A 22,122-nucleotide genomic window follows, 5' to 3' on the forward strand; every position below is an offset into this window, starting at 1 on the left:
TCGTTCTGCCATCTGATTGGTGCCAGAAAATCTTTGTGTTTTTCTGCCCAATCAGAGTGAAGTATGCTTTAGAGTCCTTTCGTGTGTTTTAACACGGACATATACTAGTAGCTCAGTTGCTCGCTATGTTTGTCTGGACCTTGCGACGGAGATTTGCTTGAGGTGAAAAGTTTCAGTCTCAGCACACAATGTAAGAGAAGTCGATCAGATTGTCCGCGAAAATCTTACCGGAAATTATACTGAATACTTTCGCAGGTATCACTAGAGAACGTGTTTTAAAGTTTGCGAGGTTTGTATAAAACACGATGATTGCAGTCATTGATATGTCGCTTTAAACGTTAAAGGAGATTTAAGCTTAAATCTTTCTAGATTTTTTGCATAATTTGCTGTGACTGAAACTTTGCCAATCCCATGAAGTTATTTCGTCCCACGGGCCACGCAGTTATGTCGAGCAACTGGCGCATTCGCCTACGTAGCTTTCTGTTTTCTGTGCGCGCCAAAATCTAATCTTAGTAGTAAAGACAATACGGCCAAGGTTGCAGAGAACGTCGAGTTCGTGGACGACCTCCAGCAAGTGCTAAGAGAAAGCTTAGCTGTGTTTCCGGTTAGCTAATTAAAATCTGAACAAAAACTTATTAACGAGAACATCGCGGGAAGGAGAGATGTTTTCAAGCAGTTACCGATGGGCTTTGGAAAGAGTTTAATCTTTCAACTGCTGCCTAGAGTGTTGAAATTCTTGAGCCAGGAAGGCCACGGATTCTCTTCTTGTCCCTTGGTCATTGTCATTTCACCTCTTAGGTCGATTGTTTAAGACCAAGTTAAATACCTTTGATCATTGGAAATCGATCCGATGCTGTTTTCAGTGGGAAAAACAAAACCAAAGACCAAGAAATTTTGGATGGAAAGGGCGGGTTTACTTTATTGCAAATGTCAGCTTAGTAGAACAGGATCATCTACCCACATCTAATAAGCAAAAGTTTCCACGCTCAGCTTTTCTTTTTTTTCAAGCGAAGATGAGATTAGATTTTGGCACGCACAGAAAGTTGCGCAAGAACCAGTTGCTCGACATACCTGCGTGGCCCGTGCGACGAAATAACTTCCCGGGATTGGCAAAGTTTTAGTCACAGCAAATTATGCAAAAAATCTAGAAAGATTTAAGCTTGAATCTCGTTTAAAGCGACATATCAATGACTGCAACCATCGTGTTGTGTACAAACCTCGCAAACTTTAAAACACGTTCTCTAGTGATACCTGCGGAAGTATTCAGTACAATTTCTGGTAAGATTTTCGCGGACATGATGGATTTCTCTTACATTGTGCGCTGAGACTGAAACTTTTCACCTCAAGTAAATCTCCGTCGCACGGTCCAAACAAACAAAGCGAGCAACTGAGCTACTGGTATATGTCCGTGTTAAAACACACGAAAGGACTCTAAAGCACACTTCACTCTGATTGGGCAGAAAAACACAAAGCTTTTCTGGCACCAATCAGATGGCAGAACGACTGCGACCGTTTGGAACTAGTCTTGTAAGACAATGTCCCCAGGGGCTCTCCGTGCCCTAACTTGAAATCGACTCAGCCCCTGGGTCTCCGAGGATGGCTCCCGGTTGGCTTGTTAGCGCAATTGTTCAGCGTGACAGAAACTCTAGCCTCTGTTATTATTGCGTGACACTCAAAGCCTTTTATCTCTCAAAGGTAAAATCAAAACAAGGAAATTAAGTGCCTCAACTTTGTCAGAACATAGTTCTTGTTACATAATAAAATATTCACAATATACAGACATAATATCGTCCTAAAAAATTTAGGTTTTTTATTCGATCTCTCTTTTTAGCGAACAGGACCAAATTGATAAGGATGCTCCAACTCAGTTCTAACGAGCTTTTTAGAACTGCACGGCTGAAATTCAATGGACACTTTCATAAAAAAGACTTTCAGTGTCCTTAAATGTACGTCAGTCTCAGCGGTAGACCCATTTAAGAAGGGATACGTTGCAGCGACAATAATAAATCACCTGTTAAAGCTACTGCTACAAACCGTAAATAAGGCTCCCAGAAGTCTCAAATCAATCCCTCAAGTACAACAAATATAACAGCCATGTCTGCTCAGGGCAAAGAGTTCTTGCAATGATACCCTTGCCAGAACTTCAAGGTCGAAAATCAAATTATTCTCGAATTAACAACATAGCACTCACATCAAAAAATTATATCACAGGTTAAATTTCCAACCCTTTTGCTTAACTAAATCAAGTGCTAAATTACTATGCAATACTGACAAGATATCCAATGATTCATACTTTATACATGTGCTAGCTGTTATAGAAAATATTGCTGTTCATCGTGGTTTTATAAGCAAATTAACTTTTAATCGTCTGTCTAGCGATGGAAGAATCAGTTTAATCAATTGTAAATCAGTACACATGTTATCTAACAGTTTCACAAGTGTTGCAATTTGAAAATATATATAAAATATATTCACCTTTTCTTTTCCATTAACCAAGATATTTACTGAATAAATTACAGGGACAATACAATAGCTGGTGTCAAAATTTCCAAAGTCTTTGTTTCAGCTTCGAACGATAGCAAAAGAGGTAATTGTTTCTTTGATGAGCAATAGAGATGCATTGTCCATAACCATTTTACGAGGAAATTAAAGGCATATAAATATAGAGATAGATATACGTTATGGTATAAACTAGCTATAAATATAAAGTCATCTTCAATACTTTATCGACTTTTCTAAGGCGAGAAAATTCAATTGGTCGCTATTTTCTCGGCTGTGAACTAAAGGCTTTAATTTATATAGTTTTGGACAAAAAGAACAACTCCCGATCAGAACTCAGCAAATAAGATCTCATTCCAAAGTTATCGATTCACTCAACCTCTTAAATGTCTCCTGCAGTTATACTTCTGTTTGTAGCAGCACCAGGTCCAGCCTCTAGAAAACTGAATCATTTCAAACGTTTCGTTAATTACTATTTTTCAAGATGTATTTTTGGTTGATGTGAAAAAGGTCAACCAACGAAAGAACAACAAGCTTTATTTCATGCGATCATTGGAAGAACAGAAGAATGGGAAGAAAGGATAAAAAATACTTCTTTTTTAACAGGAGCACTATTCTCAGACCACCAAGACGAACAGTGCGAAGGATGGTTTCACAAATTTCTCTTCCAACAATAACAATAACAATGTGCTTCATTTTTCCCTCACCTACACTACAGTTACTTTTGTCTCAGTACTATAAAATAATGAAAATAAGGGGTAACTGACATCCCGAAATAACCTTGTATCGCATGAAATAAAGCTTGTTAATTGTTCTTGTTTTTCGGGCATCTGCCACATTGCCAGTTAATCCCATAATTTTGCCCTTTATGGTCGGTAGTTGAAATCGATAAGAGCTTAAAATGTAAGTATCTCAGTACACTCAACAAAATTAGGTAAATGAAGTTTAGAAGAGTAGAAGACAAAGTAAAAAATGCTGCAAACATCATGAACTAATAACTGGTAACTTCCTTCTTTAATTCTAGATCTTTTAAGATTCCTTCCCTTACTATCAGTGAATTTCTTTCCCACTACACTCAGCACAATCATTTAATAATGCATCACGGAGTAAGTTTACATACCGGTGTGCTGCAGATGAAGGCGATTGAACGTTTAGATTTGGCCTCTCTCCAGCCACACAAACGTGACCCTCCATGTTGACAGTGTGATTAATATAGTTATTAACGTTTATTACTGAAATAAAGCGTAAATATAAATACACTGTTAGTCCGCACACGCATTGGAACTACTGTATACAATGCAACATCACACTACAAATAGCTCGAGGGTGCGTTCCTTTTGGAGGATCCGGAAGAGGTTTTTTGTCAGATCATTGATCTATTGAATCAGCTTTGGACAAGGATTCCTAAGATGAACAATCTGAGGAATCTGAAAACGGATCATTGGGTGATCTCGGATTAGAGCCTGACCTGGATCGATCCTCCCTAAAGAATGCACCTTGAGATAAGTTAAAAAATCTCGAAACATACCCGTTTGTCTTGTTGTCGACGTCAAGGAAGGAATCAGTTCAGCACTTGACGGGCCAGTCATGAAGTCGTTACCTCTGTTGTGGTTATCCGCAATGTATTCGCTTGTTCCTGCAACTGGTAAAAGTGACGATTCCCCAACCGCTTGTTGATCAGGCTCATCTAAAGCAATATATACAGCAGTTGGGTACTTTTGGTCACACATTGAGTCTAACAAATGTTTAGTAATTCAGTAAAGCACTATTTTTGAAAAGGGTTAAAAATTACTTAACTCGTTTCACAAAGCATTACATGACTCACAAGAGAAGTATACTAACAAAGTGCAAAGTGAGATCCCTGGTGTGGAAAATCTCGTAGGAAGGAAATTAGGTAGTTTTTTGGTCTCTGATTTCGAATTGAACATATCAGCCCTTTACGTCACAAAAAAAGTTTAACAACAGACTTAATGACCAGTAAAATTATTTTTAAAAAATTATTTTTTTCTCAACCTGTTATTTCCAAATTGTTATGAGTTTCTGGAGATGAATATCCCAACGGCACGAAAGTATTACTTTCCACGCCTAGAGTCCCTGATCCCCATATGTGAGTCAAACGTAGTCTAACGTCTGTGCCTGCTTTGGCGACGTTCAAAAGTTTCAGGCTGGTTTCTTTTATTTCTGTTTGTTTTGAGAGGCTCAATTGTCCATCTAACGCATCCTGCAAATATTCCAGAGCTTTGCCGATGTTGTCTTTCTGCGTAGAATACAGAGTAACTCGAAGGTTCGATGATTCTCCGTCAGTTTCACTTTTGAATGATACTGGAAAAGAAGCGATGGGAGCATTTTCAACAACCTCGCTAAATGACTCAGGAAGGATGACCATTGCTTCAAATGCTCCAATTGTGAGAAGTTGTCCACCGACGTGAACATGTGCAGTAGCCTCAAGTTGCAAGTTTTCCTCACACTTCTTGATCATCCAAAAGAGCTGAGAAAACATTTCTTTCGACGTATCGTACTTTATGTCATCTTTTGTTTGGTTGTTGATTGAGTCATTTGGGTCTTTCAGTTCAAATTGCACAAGGTGTGATGGATCAAACCTGGCGAACTTCAACAAACTTACTGCAACATTGTGGAAATCACGCAGGAAGCTTCCCTCATAAGCTGTAGGGTTTGACATGATGTCTCTTATTGAGAAGGAAAACAATTTCAATCTTCTGTACAATCTACATGCTTCAGCGCATTGAAAGAACCTTTCCAGAAAATGCAACATTACAGCCATCATGGCGCAACTTCCCCAGCTTTGTATCCGTGACTCTCTTTGTCGGTCATCGTTATTGTTTCGACATAGAATCTCGAGAATGTGGCACACCTCACTCAAAAGCTTGAAAATACTCTTATCATAAGCGGCATCTCGAATGCCTGAAGTAATTTTTTGGAGTGTTGCCTCCTCCGTCACTCCTCGTAATCCACTTAGCGTTCGTTGAATTTTCTCCTCTCGGAAGATTTCTTTAATGCATTGTATGAGCTCAGAAACAACGCATAAGAAACTGCTTGTATTGAATTCATCCTCTTGAGAAGAGAACATTCGCGTGCACGTTTTACCAACGCTCTCAGGTAGTCGCTTTTTCATCACAAGAACAGAGGCAAAATTCTCCGTTTGAATTGCTGATTCCACCTCTTCTTTGGAGGTTGCGTTTTCAATACAGCAGTCTCTTAAGACTGCACTGCAAAGCTTCTCAACTTCGCGATCAAAATATTTCATTACGTCAGTGTCGTGGTGTTCTAAACCTGCGATTTTAAATGCCAGCTCTCTTAAGTGATCGATATGCATTTGTCCTCTCTCTTTCACCTTGTATTCTACAATTATATAAAGAAAGAAAGAGGCTGTTACCGCGTGGCTCTCAAGTCTTCGAACGGACCAACAATAAAATGAGCGAGGAGAATACGCTTTTGCGATAACATCAGAAAATGTTTGGACGGTCTAACGTCCTCGGATAAGGACGATAAACGGGAGCTCCGTCTCCTACATCTTTGCAGTAATGGTAAGCAGGGGATGGAGTGTACGATATTCTGCTCCGTTTCGGTATATATGTAAAAATGAAACAACCTACCTCATTTTTTCCAACTCAGTGCCAATCTTGCTTTTACGAAAAAAAATCAAACAGATCGTGAACGGAAATATAGAACTTCAAGGTTTATCATTATAAACGACCTCCTAATCGCACTCAGACCATACTCAGAAGTTTATGGTCGTGACCTTCTATAAAGTTAACATAATAGTAGAAAAGAGGTATACCTTCAGGCTCTAACTCCTCAAGGGCTTTTTTCAGATGGTTCGGATTTGCTGCATCCCCATGCTTTTCCCTCCAGTGTAGTAATACAAGTTCCAGTTGTTTTGCCTCGCTTTGCCAACATGTAAGAACTTGACGCTGAGTTTCTGCGGGTAATTCGAGCTTTTGAGCCACGGCTTTAACGTCAAAAATTGCCTTCTTCACACCAAGAACGTGTCTCACATAGCCACACAGATCTGCAATGAAAGGTTTTTTTCTTCATAAAACAAACACGTCAATTTAACCTTCTTTAATTTTTTTGTATGAGATCATCTGAAAATTCTTTTACCGAAATATTTTATGTAGTGTGACTATCATTTAAACTGAATAAGATTGTAGGAGCTAATACACCAGTTAAGATGGGGCAAATTTAAAAAAACTCGAATACTCAAATAGCAGAAGCTCACCTTGTTGGCAAAACTTGTTCTCGCGAACGTGTCCAAACTCGCCTTTCACAAGGATCTTTCCACAAACAATTTTTGAATTTGTGTTACAAACTTGTAAAGGTAATTTGATCACATGTCCAGTATTCCACCAAGCACAAGAGTCCACAACCACTTCAAAACATTCTTGCTGGTTGTTTGCCGGTTTGTAATCCTCCCCGAGTTGAACTGAGATCGTTATTATTTCCTTGTTGTAGATACAGATACTTTCCTGTGCATTTTTAGAGTCAATAGGGAGCTCTTCAAATCCATCTTTTTTAAGCCGCATTATGGCAGAATCTTCATGATCTCTGTAGTATTCCTCCCGGTAGGTGTCTTGGCTCATGAACACAAGAGCAAGTTCGTCGAAGGGGCTTTGCTGCTTATTAAGTTTAAGGAGGACAGACAAGTTGTAGTTGAAGGGCATGAGGTTCAGCCGAGTTACAATTTCTTTGGTGCGTACCAATGTCAACCTCGCTAGAACAGCAATGAATGAAAATTGATTTATTCTAACTTCTAGGTTTTTCGTTTGCAAATCAAATTTGGACTCATTAGTGATGTCCTCCCAATTCATTATTTGGCTTTGACCGGTCCGAGTTCCATGTAAAACGAGGAGATCACCGTCTGACTTCACCCTTTTTCTGTTTAATGTAACCTTGAGAGTGACATATTTTTCGAATTTCTGGCCATTTGGTCGACAGTTGACAATGGGAGAAACAAATAATACATCATTGTGGAGACCACATCGAGCTATCAGGTAACAGTATCTGTAAGGTTCTTCCAATGTAAGCCGGATGCTAACAGGATCTTTCACGGCTCCAGGAGGGCAGATCAAGTTAACGCCTTTTACACTCAGTGATACTCCTTTATCGGTTATGACTTTAGAAGCTGTGGCATCTTTGCTGTCCTCGGCTACAAAACAAAATAAAATGCAGGCTACCCTGTCTTGAGAAAGTCCCACGGGCATACAAAATTAGCCACACTAACTTAGGATTTGATACCGCATAAGTAGCCTTGAATCATAATCCGAATAGCTGGATAACTAATTCGGTTAGCTATCGCTTCTCAGATGAAGGTGGAAAACGCTATCCACAGGATAAAAGCTATCAAGTGGATATCGTAGTTTGTTTTGTTAGCTTCCCTTGGAAAATGTTATCTGCCCTTTGAACAACTGGGCCTAGGTCTCCGGCGAAAAAGACAAACTGAAAAACAGGCAGGATTAACTTACTGCGCCCTACGCAGCTGAGCGACGGGCCTCCCTGATTATTCTTTCCTGAAGGGAGGTAGGTAACATCTTAGTTGGAAGGACTTTGCAAAAGCCATTTTTTTTCTGATGACGTTTTCTAGGAATTGATCCCCTACGATTCTTTGTCGTAACTGGTGGCTCAGCAGTAATGTGTATGTTCATGTGAAATACTCCTATGGCAAGATATTCTTCCTCTACTTAGAAACAAAGGCAGTTGGACAATTTTTATATCTTGGCGTAAAATGGATATATGAATTCTTTTGTAGAGGGGAACATCTAGATAATATAACACAAAAGTTAGAAGGGCTTTTCGAAAACCAGTTTTCTTCAAGCTACCTTCTCCAGGAGTTATTCTTGTAACATTCCTTGTTATCATCGGTGGTTCCGCAGCACCGTAGTCGCAATTTTCTTCTAAGTCAAGATATCCCGCTCCCTCTTAAAAACAAAAGCGGTTACTTGATTAAGTTGACGTAAATGAAAACGAGAATTTTAACAACCTCGTTGCCATAATGTTTTCCTTTTTTAAAAGGAGTTTGGCAAGGCCTGGCTGGATGATAGTACAGCTTAGTTAGCAGGACTTTGCAATATCCAGTTTTCTTCAAGTCTGCTTTTCCAGGAGTTAATCTTGGAAGATTCCCCGTTATCATCGCTGATTCCATACTAGTCTCTACGTAAGCAAGATATCCTTCCTCTCAAAAACAAAGGCAGTTAAAAGATTTCGCTAGGGTTGAATGAATATATAAATTCTCACAACCCAGATACCTCGATTTTTCTTTCTTAGTGGGTTTAGAAGAACGATCAGGGACCTACTATATATAATAATTGCTTTTCCCTCGAAATCACGCAGGAATTCAAGTATTACTTGGTTATGCTCCGATAACTTCGAAGCTTAACAAGAAAAAATTCCATATCGTGAATGGCTCAGAAGAAGAGTTGTACAAGGTCTATGTTTTAAAGCTTGGTCAATTTATAGAAAGTCACGGTCGTTAATTTTTTCCTTTTGTAAAAACATTGGGTGAGGCATTTGAACATAATTTTTGCCCCAGGAGGCGGGAATTTGAACAAACCAATCATCAAAAGTTCAATGCCCGGGAAAATTCCCCCGAGAGGGAGATGTTGAAGCTTCGAATGGATGGATACATAAACCATGATTACTTCAATGTTCTTGTTGTAACTTCTCAGACACCTAAAAAGGCTTAATCCCTTAAAACTAAATAAATGAGATGAATAGATAAATTATTAGAAACATGCATGATAAAAAGATGAATAAGAGCAAGATTGCGTCCCAATAAGTATATAATTGATAGAAAAGAGCTAATTTCAATAACAATGAAGGACAATAATTGGGAAAATGAAATCAAACGTTAGGTACCCAGATTGAATTTGTAATTAGAAACAATTGCTACCCACTTACCATTTGACTTGGATCCAGAGGAGGTTTTAGCAATATTTCTTACACCCTTTGATATGGCGATCATGTGCCAGTACTTTCTAAGATTGAACTTTAGGTAATCAGGCCTCGCTGGTTTTTGTGGAGCTGCGCCAATGTCACACAAAGTAGGTAACTCTTTACGATCCGGTTCTGTGTTACCCTGATCAATCAGATAGATCCATCCATCACGTCTTTGAGAGCCTGTTTTCTTTTGGTTCCCTTCATTTTGTTTCCAAGAGGGCGGGGATGTAATCGAAGTTTCTTTATTGTGTTCAAACGTTAATAAAGGGTTTTCTTTTGAAGGTTCGCTGATGGTTGGTGTTGAAGCTAAAACGCGGATTTCCTCCGAAGTACGTAATAGCAATCGCAGACTCGGTCGTAATAATGCCTCTGTATTTAGTGCTCGAGATGGTAGTAGTTCCAGTAGCCTCCTGACTTGTTGATGGACATTCCATGACGTGTCAATGACAGGCGTGTCCGCTGGTGGAGAAACGCTCTCCATAATAAATTGCATAAATAATGATTACGATAGCTTTGATATAAAGCAGAATCTTCCTTTCTCCCTCCCCTTCACCGAGCTGGGTTAGAGTCAAGAGGGCGAAAGAGTACCTTAAGTAAAGCTTGGAAGCTTAATCTAAAACTTTAATGCTTTTTATAATACACGTATAACACATGTACAATGCAAAATGACGGTTGGATTGTAGAGGTTCGGATCATATACGCCAGTCGGAATCGAATAATCTATAACAAACAAGAAAACCACCTCCTGAAACTTTCTGAGCAAGGGTTCCAAATAATCTAGTTTGGCTGGTTTAGTTGGTGCTGCACCAAATTCAGAGAATGGGAGTAACCTTTTACACTTCGCCCCACAAGGGTAGTAAAGTTAAGTCTCGTGCTTTTCCGCTGGATTTCTAGAACATACGAGTTCTTCAAAAGGCTAAAAATACACCCGATAGTTTGGCTATATTTATATTTTAGCTACCTTTTGTGGATGTCTGAGTCGAAGAGGTTAGGCTGTTTGACAAAATGATCTTGTCCTTGTACTTTTTTAGCATGAACCTTAGGTTAGTCGGTTTGGCAGGTTTGGATGGAGCAGCACCAATTCTAAAAATGTTAGGTAGCTCTTTACGCGGTGGTTCTTTGTTCCCATGCCCCTTGGCATTACTGTTCTTATCCAGTCTCAGTAAGTCTGTTTTAGACTGGTTCCTATATTTTGGCGTTGGCTTCCAGGGATGAGGAGCTTTATTCACAGGTTTCAGTTCTTGTTCAAACTTTGCTCTTGCTGATGCCACAGATAACACCTTTTCCTCTGTGGATTTGCCACGACCTAGACTTGGTGATGGAGTTTCATTGGGCTTCTGCGGTGGAATTCGTATTTGTTCAAATCTTTCTCGGACAGATGCCACCGATACAGCACCAGTATTACCGTCATCTTGACTCGTGTGAGTAACCGTTGGAGTCTTTGGTGGCGGTGTTCTTTTTAATGTTTTCCTGCCATGTTTGAGGTCATTCAGTGACAAGTTCATGCCTATTATGAACCCTTTTAGACAGAAAAAAACGACGAATAATGTGCAAATGTACTGGTAAACTAATAGTCAACTTTGTGGCTAACGCACAGATCATATTTAACAATTATTCGCCGAAGGCGAGGTGAATATCGTCAAATAATCCCGAGACGAAGTCGAGGGGATTATTCGACAATATTCACCGAACCTGAGGCGAATAATTGTTTTAGTATAATTTCAAAGCTGAACAACAGAGAAATTTCTAAAATCATAACATTTTAGTAACATTTATTAACATTTTATCTTAACATTTTATATAAACCGCGTGGAGCGGTTTATATAGCGTCATATAAGGAACCGCTCGACCAATCACATTGCTGGAAACTCTTTGCTCAGCTCTGAAATTATACTAAATACGTGTATAAACAGAGTCTAAATACATAAAATATTAAGGGGTACCGAGATCCCAAATAGCACGAATCTTTTGTGCGCAACGATACAACGTATAACCAAGGAGTTGACCTCTGGGCGACCGAGGATCAGTCTTGTGAGTTGGAAAGTGGAGAGCTTCTACCCAGAATCCTTAGCACCCTAATTGTCGGCTGTCATGCCTCTTTCAACAAACAAGCCTGTCTCTTAAGAAACGATTTGACCTCTTTGCTATATGGGCGTAATCCTTTGACTACAACAGGTTACGAAAAAACTCAAAGAATTATTTTAATACACATCTTTAACAGTTAACCTTCACTGTCATCTTATTTTATTATAAATTAGACTTACTATAAAAACTCTGATTGATGAATTTGACATGATAACCCAATATTTTCCGCAGGTACTGCCTTGTCTCTCGCCCGAGTAGTGTTCTCAAAGTTTTGCAATTTCAGCGAGAAGTGTCTTCTTTTTCTTTAGCGGATTTTTTAAAAAATATATAATACAACAGTTATTAAATTAAGTTTTCGCACGATATAATGAGTTATCTAATCTGGTATCTGTGCTATTAGCCTCAGCCTTTGGCTTCGGTAGATAACTCAGACGTCGGCATTGTTCAAGCTCATCCAATAGTCCTACCCTACTGGGGTAATGCAGTGAAAATGGTTAGAAAAAACAAAGATAATTCCTTAGTATATTTATAGGCAAGGTTTAATCTTTGACTGTATTTTCTCGAACAATCACAGTTTTCATAGTAAGTCTAATGTATATAAAAGTAGATGACAGTGACGTTAAATTTTAAAGATGTGCAATAAAAAGGCCAAAATTATGACATAAGCGTAATGTGATTTTATCTCGAGGCCCGTCATATATATAGTTAAGTATTTAGGTGTGCTTTTGCATGGGGCAAGGAGCGTTGTGAATCACAGATCTTAAGCCAATCAAATGAGGTCAGACCAAATAGCACTAAGGTTATAGGCAAGGTCAGTTTCTCTCCTGGTCCTTCTCGCCTTCATTTCCATCGTGTTAACATCCGAACACAGATTTTCGGTACTGTAGAAGAATTTTTTCAGGCAAGTCTAACTTTGTTCTTTTCCTCGTTTTTCTTCAGGCTATTTTTGGTTCTTTTTTATCGTTTGACCTCAGCTGCGCAGGTTTTTCGGCCAACAGTTGGGGCATGTCTAACTCCAAGCCACGTGTGCTGATTCTTGAGCATTCCTTTATTAAGCGCTTAAAGCAGTTCATTACGAATCATCCCAATGATTTTGATCTTGACTTTCAAATCTCGTCGCTTGTGCTAATACGTTGGCATAGCGTTGGGGGTAGAACAGTCGAAAAGACGTTAAAGTTCGACACACATGTCCTCCATTCCTTTCGCCCTGATATCGTCATTCTCCAACTAGGCAGTAATGACCTCGTTACTCTTTCGCCATGGCATGTTGGTTCAGCTCTCGAAGAATTTGTCCATTTCTTACACGAGTCATATGGGGTGAAACTAGTGTACGTTTGCCAGACTGTTCGCCGAGACTCAGCTGAGGCTTTTAACACAAAGGTCGGCATATTAACACGATACCTTAGGGTTGTGTTACACCCTATACCATATCCTAGGGCCATAGAGGGTTTTGGAAGGCGAAAGACAATTTTTATACACCCGATGGCGTTCATTTGAACTCAAGGGGTCAGCATAAGCTGTGTCGTAGTCTCAGAGGGGCAGTTCTGCGATCTACGCGCCTTTGGCCAAGTTCTCCCTCCTCGATAGGAGTCTGTTAAGATTGCATTCTTTTTTACTGATGTTTTGTCAGCTCTTATTTGTGCCATATGCCGAGCCTTTGATACTTTACTGTTACATTCACCTATTGTTTGTGTCAGCCTTATATATTTACTGTAAGCCATTGTCCTTATTAGGCGCGGCTACGTATGACTCAGCTACAAAGCTGTTTGATTACACGACTTATTATACTGTCGTTACTACGTATAAAACGTATGTACACCTTTCTGGCTGCACACTTATAATTATTTTACTGGCTCCGGCTCAATGTTAGGTACTGGCGGTTACCACATGAGTGTACAGTCCTTTTCGACCGCTCAGTTTCTGGGTGTATCCTTTGCACTCGGTATTCTGCCTTTACCTTAGGCATAATAGTACGTCTGGCGCTATTTACCACAGTGATTTTCAGTTCATTTCCGCAGCTACGGAGCACATTATTTCCGAAGCTGTCCCTCCGTGATTCATTGTTATTCTTTATTTTACCGTAATCTACTTTCTAATCAAAGAAATTTTATTGATAAGCCATGCCACCCAAAAAGCGTGCACGTTCCGATCAGTCCAACACGCAAAGGAGAACGAAACGCACGCGAGGCTCCGACCTTTCTGAAGTTTCTCCAGACGTGGCTGTTGCCGCTCAGACTCAGAGCAATGACCACAACCAAAACTTGATCTCCGTTGATCTGCGAGCTCTATCCACCTCCATTACGACGACCATTTCACAGGCGATACAAGAAGCATTGAGAACCGGAGGGACTCACAGCCTGGTTCAAGACCCCAGAGCATCTTCAATTCTTCCCGTTGAAATTGATGGGGAGCGTTCCTCCAGCGGGGCCATTCAAGGGGAAATCACAGCTATCACTCAAGCTATCTCGGGGTTCCAATAGCACAGGATAAAACAGTCGGGCCATTCAACACCATACAGTTCGCTGGTATCACTCTGGATTCGTTGCGACGGGAAGCTAGGTTACCGGACGATAAGCTTCAAATATGTAAGCTGCTATTGCATCACTTTTATACGGGGCGTAAAGTAACGTTTCAATAATTTCAGTCCTTACTAGGCCTTTTGAATTTTACCTGCTCGGTTGTCGTCCCCGGCCGCGCCTTCCTTCGCCGAATGATCGATCCTACCAGGGGAATTCAGCGCTCGTATCACCGTATTCGCTTGACTAAGGAAACGAAATGTGACATTCAGGTTTGGCTTTCTTTCTTACACCAGGTGGGACCTTTTTCTATATTGCGTTATGGGAGGTCTCGAATTCCTTAGAGTTATCTACCGACGCCACCGGCACGAAGGGCTATGGCGCTATCTTTGGTGAGCATTGGTTTTTTGGCGCGTGGCCGGAAACATGGTGGCATTTTAATCTCACATTTTTAGAATTCTTCCCAATTGTTATCGCTCTGCGCATCTGGGGACCTTTGATGGCCAACAGATGTGTCATTTTTAACACTGATAACGCTGCTTTGGTTGACATCATTAATCATCCCACTTGTAAACACAAATTGGTGATTATATTGGTCCGTGACCTGGTGTTAACCTCTTTGCGACACAACAGAATGTTCCGAGCTAGGCATATTCAAGGTGTTCACAATGCTCCCGCCGATCACATTTCCCGGTTTCAGGTCGACAAGTTCAAGGAAATGTGTCCGGGAGGGGACGAATTTCCCACGAAAGTGCCCGAGAGCCTTCAGCCGGAGAGTTCGTCACTAATTTGAGGGCTCTGCTTGAGTCTTAACTATCGTCTGCTACGCGGAAAATGTATCAGAGAGTGTGGGCAGTCTTTAACGATTTTTACAGCCATTATTTCAATTCAGCTTCCCCTTCGCTCCCCTGGACTTGCGCTTCCTTGGCCCTTTTTATTTCCTATCTAAACGCACGGAAATTGGCACTCGCAACCGTAACGTCTTATCTCTCCGCTATTAGTTATGTACACAAAGTAGCCGGTATACACGATCCTATTAAAACATTCGTCATTCAAAAACTTTTGAGGGCTATTAGTCGCTCGAAGTCGGCTGATATTCGGCTGCCCATTACACGATCTGTTCTCCATCAACTGATCCGCTCCTTGCACCAAACCAATTCTTCAGCCTCTCAGCGCACTACTTTTTCCACCATGTTTTTATTAGCCTTTTCGGGTTTTTCCGCGTCGGAGAGCTAGCGACCAAAACCCGTGATTGTACTAGTAGCGTTGTTCAGTACTGCAACGTCAGCTTTCTGACGAGTTCAGCTGACATCCGCAGGGTCAACATCACACTCACAATCAGCCCTACGATATTATAGTATAGTACGCGACGATTCCCTTCCCTTCTGTCCGGTCAAATCGCTCCTCGAGTATTGTCGGTTACGAGGCAATCAGCCCGGGCCACTTTTCTGTTCTTCTGATGGGAGCCCTATTACTATCATCCATTTCAATTCTGAGTTACGTCGTTGTTTAACCTTTTGTGGACTCGATCCTTCTCGATACAAAAGTCATAGTTTCCGCACAGGGGCCGCTTGTCTTGCCGCTGGTCTCTCCGGCGCTCAAATCCGGGCTCTTGGTCGCTGGTGGTCCGACGCGTTCAAGCTCTATATCAGGTCGGGCACTTTACATGCCGACTTATTTCGTTTTTGGGGATGAATAAGTCATGACGTAGTTCAGACATGGGCTGCTACGCTCTCTCAGTTCTTGCCTGCGGTGCATTCGCCTTAGCGTTGTTTCTCAATTGAACGGCTGTCAATTCCTAGTATGCTAGTTCGCGTCCGCCTCTTCCTTTTAGAATAATTTGTCCTTTCACTCTCGACAAGCTGACATTTGTTACTAGATTGCGTCCGGGATGAATCGAGTCAGGCATTGGGCTGTCGGTTCATTCTCGGCTTTCCTTGTTATGACTGACTGCTTAACGACTACAGACATTTTATTCGGTTACGTTGTCTGTACTTTTTCCTTAATCTGGATAATGAGGCATAGGGTAAAATAGGGACTGGACTGGACTGGACTATTTTTGGACGATTTTTTAGACGATTTTTTGGACGTTTTTTTGGACGATTTTCTGGACGATTTTATAAAGGGGAGGCACATCTTTAGTACTCAGGGAGGGGTGGGTGCAGTCGAAAAGTACTGAAGGAGGGGTGGGGGAAGAGTGTTATTACTCAGGGAGGGGTGGTAGGTGGTTGTAATTCTAAACACTACTGGTTAATGGAGCTTTTACTCGATCGTAATGGTTATTTTAATCGGTTTTTCGAATGACTTCTCCTACATCAACATTTTGTGCTGGGCTGCGGCGTTTCTTTAATGTTTTAGCCATGCGAAAGTGAAACTGCCACGTAAACACTGGACTTTAATTCTTATTGAAAATATCGCGTTTACGATCCTCCACTGTTGAGTTACCAGTCTGGCATAGGTTCATTGCGTGTGCCTTTTGAGTCGACTTGTGCTCCATCAGTTTTCCTTTGTGTGATTACCAGATTTATCTATCTTTCTTTTGTAATTGATGTTATCAGACGAGCTCGAGATCACAGAATTTCCGTTCCTGGGCCCTTGACTTTAGCCGCAAATGTAGAATTCACAAGCGCTATCGCAATGTTAACGTTTGTACGTTTACTATTATATGAAATCATTTTTGGTACAATGGTACAAAGCAATATTCTCTCGGGTGTCTTGTTAACACAGACCTCGAAAACGCAGACCGCAGACCGCACACCTCGAAAAACGTGTCTTCAGTGAGTAATTTCCAGAGTTATCTCTCTTCCTTTTGTCATTGATGTTATCAGACGAGATCTTGGAATTTCCGTTATGCGAAAGCGAAACGGCCGCGTAAACACTGGACTTTAAATTATATTTAAAATACTGCGTTTACGATCCTCCACTTTTGAATTATCCGTGTACCCTTTGAGTCGACTTGTGTGTGCACTATCAGTTGCTTCACGTTTTCCTTTGTGTATACAGTATGTTATTACTGAATTTATCTATCTTCCTTTTGTCAGTGATCTTATCAGACGAGATCACAGAATTTCGCACTACACCGAAATGCCTAGTTAAACAATAGAGTGTTTCTGTCGAGGAACTATCGGCTGATAGTTGCCCCGTGGAAATTTGATGTTCTTAAAACAAATATTTGCCCGAGAAGCAGTGGAGGATCGTAAACGCGATATTTTCAATAAGAATTAAAGTCCAGTGTTTACGTGGCAGTTTCACTTTCGCATGGCTAAAACATTAAAGAAACGCCGCGGCCCAGCACAAAATGTTGATGTAGGAGAAGTCATTCGAAAAACCGATTAAAATAATTATCACGATCGAGTAAAAGCTCCATTAACCAGTAGTGTTTACAATTACAACCACCTACCACCCCTCCCTGAGTAATAACACTCTCCCCCCACCCCTCCCTCAGCACTTGTCGACTGAACCCACCCCTCCCTGAGTACTAAAGGTGTGCCTCCCCCCTTATAAAATCGTCCAAAAAATAATCCAAAAAATGGTCCAAAAAATGGCCAAAAAAATCATCCAAAAAATAGTCCAGTCCAGTCCAGTCCAGTCCATACTTTACCCTATGCCGGATAATGATGTTTTCCAGACTGCTGTAATCGTTTGTATGTTGCTCGGGCTGTGCCCGCCTCTTATATCATTTACACAGCTTTATCGTTTTCATGTTGAACAAAACGTTGGTCAGTCATGGGCTCGCATCGTTACCGTTCTATTAGGTTTGTTACTAGTGATCTCCAAGCTCTGCGGTCGTCTTAGTGGGTTTGTCACACTATTGTGGCGGTGGCTGATATTTAACCCCACCTTTGCTTAAGAGATTGCGTGATGTTTATTATATCAATGATCTTGATGTCGGGTGAAATAAAAGCGTCACTATAGACTAGCGCGACGTCACGCAGAGCTTCGGTCCCGTTTTAGTAGAGAAACGCGGGTTTCGTGATGAAAGAACTTTGAGCAGAATAAAACCCTGACTTATTTGTAGTTCGCCCGCTCCAAGAAGGTTACAGTTGTTTCCTTATCAAAATAGAACACGACACTTTGCTTTGACGAGTGATTATTCTTTTGTTGATACAAGAGTGTTTATTCATTATGCTTCCTTCGATGAAGGATTTCTTGCTTCGGAACGCTAGAAACGCTAATGCTTTCCCAGTTAATGTTAGAGGTTTGCTTCTGTCCGAGATTGCTGTCGAGATTAGTCGAAGATCAGAATTTTAATTTTATTCTAGTTACAATACGTAGCTGTCGATAAATTTGCATTTTGGACTCACTGGAGCTGATCACCAGAATCTAATGTCGGTGAATAACATTGTTGATCTGAGATAACTTGTAATATCAAGCTTTTGTCGAAATCAATCGAACAGTGTTGAATATTTTTGGAAATTGACAACTTTCAGCCACGAGCCTAGCTTTGACCATGACTTCCCAAATCAATTAGGCTTGAGGTAACTAAGTGTATTTTTAAAACTTCGTCCACAACTCCGATGTATTTATAGTCCTGAGATAAACAAATCTCACTATCTACTAAATGTTACTTTACAGATCAACTAATTTAATAATGTGCGTACTTAGAGGTACTTACTTTTTTACAAATGTCGGAAAATCCCTAGCAAAACCCGGTAGATTTCTTATACTCTCTTGTATGAAGGGTGAATAGGTTCAAAAATGTCATTTGATGATTGTCGGGTTTATCGGGCCGTGTCGTCGTGTCATCGCGTCGTACCGCAGTGTTATTGGGTGTTGTCGTCGTTTTATTGGGCCATGTCGTCATTTTATCGGGTCGTGTAGTCAATTTATTCGGTCACGTCGTCGTTTTATCGGGCTTTCCGGCTTCAGTCGTTTCATCGAGTCATGTCGTCATTTTATCAGGTCGTGTCGTCAATTTATTCGGTCATGTCCTTTTATCGGGTTATGTCATTTTATCGGGCTATGCGCCTTCAGAACGTCTTAACTGCGGTCGCACCCAAAAGATTAGTACACAGGCTCTCACGACCACATACTGTCAAAGTACAAGATGGAAACGTCGATGGAAGCCCTACGGTTGTATGGAAAAAGGTTTCTTCTCGATTTAGTCTCGCAATTGGAGAGGCACAGAGTTGCACAAGATCAGTTAGATAGCGTAAAATTTCGTCTCGATTGGTTTTTAGGAGTTTTGAGTCGATATACACAAGCCAAACCAGATTTTGACATTCCAGTGAATTCTGTTATAGAAAAGCTCCGATATGCACAGAACATCATTGTACAGCTCGATAAAGACGTTTATTCGGGTAACAAACCAGAAAAAGTATATTCTGGATGCAAAGGAAGACCAAGTTTTAATATTCCTAAAGAGCAGCTGGAGATGTTTTTGGAATACAACTTTTCAGTTCCCCAAATTGCTGAAATGCTGGGAGTAAGCCTCAGTACAATTAAGCGAAGATTTCGAGATTATGATCTTTCAGTTTCTCAAACCTACTCTGCTATTGGCGATAATGAACTTGACGAAATAATACAGCAGTTGGTATCCGAATTTCCGAATTGCGGATACAGGAGGATGACTGGTTTTTTGCGTGGAAGGGGGATACATGAACAACAATTCCGTTTAAGAGAGTCCATGCGAAAGTTTTAACCCCGAAGGTGTTTGTTACGTGCTTTGCAACTGACATCAGTTTCCAGAAGGGTATACAATGTGAAGTCACCCCTCGCACTATGGCACATGGATGGCCACCACAAACTGATTAGGTATGTGCTTTGTTTTTACACACTTGAATTGCTATTCAAATGTACTTCATAAGTTTATCCACCTATCAATGTTAAGCTGGTGTGCGTGCGTGTGTGTGTGTGGTGGGGGGCAGATTCGGAGGGCAGTGATTTGACAGTAAATGCCAGATGTGTGGTATTTTGACTTGTATTGGTGTTTGCGATGTTTAGACAGGCCAGCCCAGTTCAGCTTGAAGCTGGTTTAAATGGGGCCTGTAGATCCCACCCATCTCACCTCTACCCAACCATCCCACACCAGGGGAGGACGTGCATCACACAGTAATCTCGTGCATGGGAAATTAACGTCTCCTACCCCCAACCCTTCAGGAGATGGGACCTCCATTTACTCGTCCCTATCTGAGAAGACTAGAATATCTATCCATTTCTTGGTGTTATAGAAAGGTAGCAAATTCTTCTCAATTATTTGAAGACCTTGGGTGTTGGTCCGACCAGGGCTCGAACTCTTGACCTCCCGCACAACAGTCCAGCGCACTATCCTTTGGGCTAATTGGGCAGCTTCAAAATATTTTCCCGTCGGCAGGGCATTTGATCAAAATGTTCTTTAAAATGTCAAATCCCCACCCTCAGCTCTGTCTCCTTCCACATGTTGGTCCACATGTCAGTCATCAGAAGGTACCAAATTTTATTTATAAATGTACTTCACAGTGAAACAAACTCCTGCCTTATGTTCCCACAGATGGAAATTTGTGATCCACGGCTGCATTGATGGATACTCTAGAAAAATCATGTTTCTCAAATGCAGCACAAATAACAAGGCTCAGACTGTGCTTGATGCCTTTTTAGAAGCTGTGGGTAACCATGGATTACCTTCAAGAGTCAGAGGTGATCACGGTGGTGAAAATTTTGATGCTGCCCGATATATGTTCAACCATCCAGAGAGGGGGCCAGACAGAGGATCATTTATAACAAGAAAAAGCGTGCATAATCAGCGCATAGAAAGACGTTGGGTTGATGTCTATGTTTGCTGTGCTTACACATTCTACTGTTTGTTTGATTTCCTGGAAAATGAGGGCTGTCTTGACATAGACAGTGACCTTCAGATGTTTTGCCTGCATTATGTCCTTGCTCCAAGAATTAACAACTGCTTGGAACAGTTCATAATTGGGTGGGATAATCATCCTATTGAAAGTGCTAGAAATATGACTCCCAACCAACTTTGGATAAGGGGATTGTTGGGCATTGCAAATGATGATGGAACTATTGCTAAAGAGGTCTGGCTGAACGAGGTGAGTGTAGCTTTCACATATGAAATTTAAATAGATAGACAGCAATGGAAAATAAGTAAGGAATTTAGTAAGCTCCACCAATATCCAGGACTGTACTTACCTTAAAGCTTCCTTTGAAATTCAAATTACCACCCCTTCCCCCACAGACCATTCTTATTTAGTGTATGGTAGGTTTTGAAGTTGTCATTACTTTTTATGTCCACAGAGAGAACAAGAAAGTTATAGGATAGACTATGAAGGGATATTGCCAGAGTCAACTGAACGAGATGACTTAATAGATGTACCGGATGTTCTTTGCCCATTAAGTGATGAAGCACTGGCTGAATTGCATAGAACTATCAACCCAAAGCGTGCAAATGTCAATAGGGGTGTTGACATATACTTAGGAGCTGTGGACTTTGTCAGACAACATATGACGTAGGTATTTTCAAATCACTAATGCAGCATTGTAAGGGACTGTCAACATATTCTTAGTTACCTGGTTAAAGTTACTGTAAACCTTTGTGACCGCGTTGTGCGAAAAGCTCAGCACCAAAACCTATACTTCATTTTAAAGCTTATACAATGAAGAAACATGCTGCTGAATTGTCCTTCATGTCTTCGTCAAATTCCCTTTTATTTTTGGCTTTTGGATCACGTGGGACAATTTCGCTGTATGTTATCTTTCCATAAAAACTTAAGCAAACGAGAAAAACTGAGGATAAGCATGCGACTGAAATATAACTTGTGACGCTGTCCTATTGAATCTGTGCATTCCTTGGTGGTTTTTCCAGTGAAAACCATACAGGAGACAAGCGAGGTCCCTCAAATTGCAACCAGTCAAGTTGCAGTCTATTGTCATTTATTATGTGACTTTTGTCATAATACTAAATGTAAAACATTCTAACATACGGTTTGTATCTGATCACCTTGAAGTTTTAATGAAAAACAATCAAGCAAATAATGGGTTGTTAAAAATAAGTAATCATTCAGAAATCATTAAAAGCTATAACGACAAAGAACGCATGTACATGATGCATTTGATGTAACAGAAACAATGTGTGAAAAAC

General features: G+C 40.7%; 2 protein-coding genes and 1 pseudogene across 2 annotated transcripts; 2 read left to right on the plus strand and 1 right to left on the minus strand.

Moving 5' to 3' along the window:
• Positions 1-1,787: 1,787 nt before the first annotated feature.
• On the minus strand, positions 1,788-18,881 carry LOC111342641 (uncharacterized). The gene is made up of 10 exons (XM_088731774.1): positions 18,670-18,881; positions 10,415-10,972; positions 9,415-9,912; positions 8,337-8,435; positions 6,740-7,666; positions 6,299-6,529; positions 4,513-5,859; positions 4,028-4,186; positions 3,620-3,731; positions 1,788-2,942 (listed from the first exon to the last, which is right to left on the minus strand). The coding sequence occupies exons 2-10, from the start codon at positions 10,956-10,958 to the stop codon at positions 2,882-2,884; spliced, it is 3,978 nt and encodes a 1,325-aa protein (XP_088587900.1). The 5' UTR covers positions 10,959-10,972; positions 18,670-18,881; the 3' UTR covers positions 1,788-2,881.
• LOC148724561 (uncharacterized) lies at positions 12,544-15,633 on the plus strand (annotated as a pseudogene).
• A 1,509-nt stretch (positions 18,882-20,390) lies between the features above and the next one.
• On the plus strand, positions 20,391-21,575 carry LOC148724562 (uncharacterized). Its single transcript, XM_088731790.1, has 2 exons — positions 20,391-21,073; positions 21,279-21,575. Exons 1-2 carry the CDS (start codon positions 20,480-20,482, stop codon positions 21,492-21,494), a joined length of 810 nt encoding a protein of 269 aa, XP_088587916.1. The 5' UTR covers positions 20,391-20,479; the 3' UTR covers positions 21,495-21,575.
• Positions 21,576-22,122: the final 547 nt, after the last annotated feature.

This window comes from Stylophora pistillata, chromosome 8 (assembly GCF_964205215.1).
Source record: "Stylophora pistillata chromosome 8, jaStyPist1.2, whole genome shotgun sequence".
In the NCBI taxonomy this organism is placed as follows: domain Eukaryota; kingdom Metazoa; phylum Cnidaria; class Anthozoa; order Scleractinia; family Pocilloporidae; genus Stylophora; species Stylophora pistillata.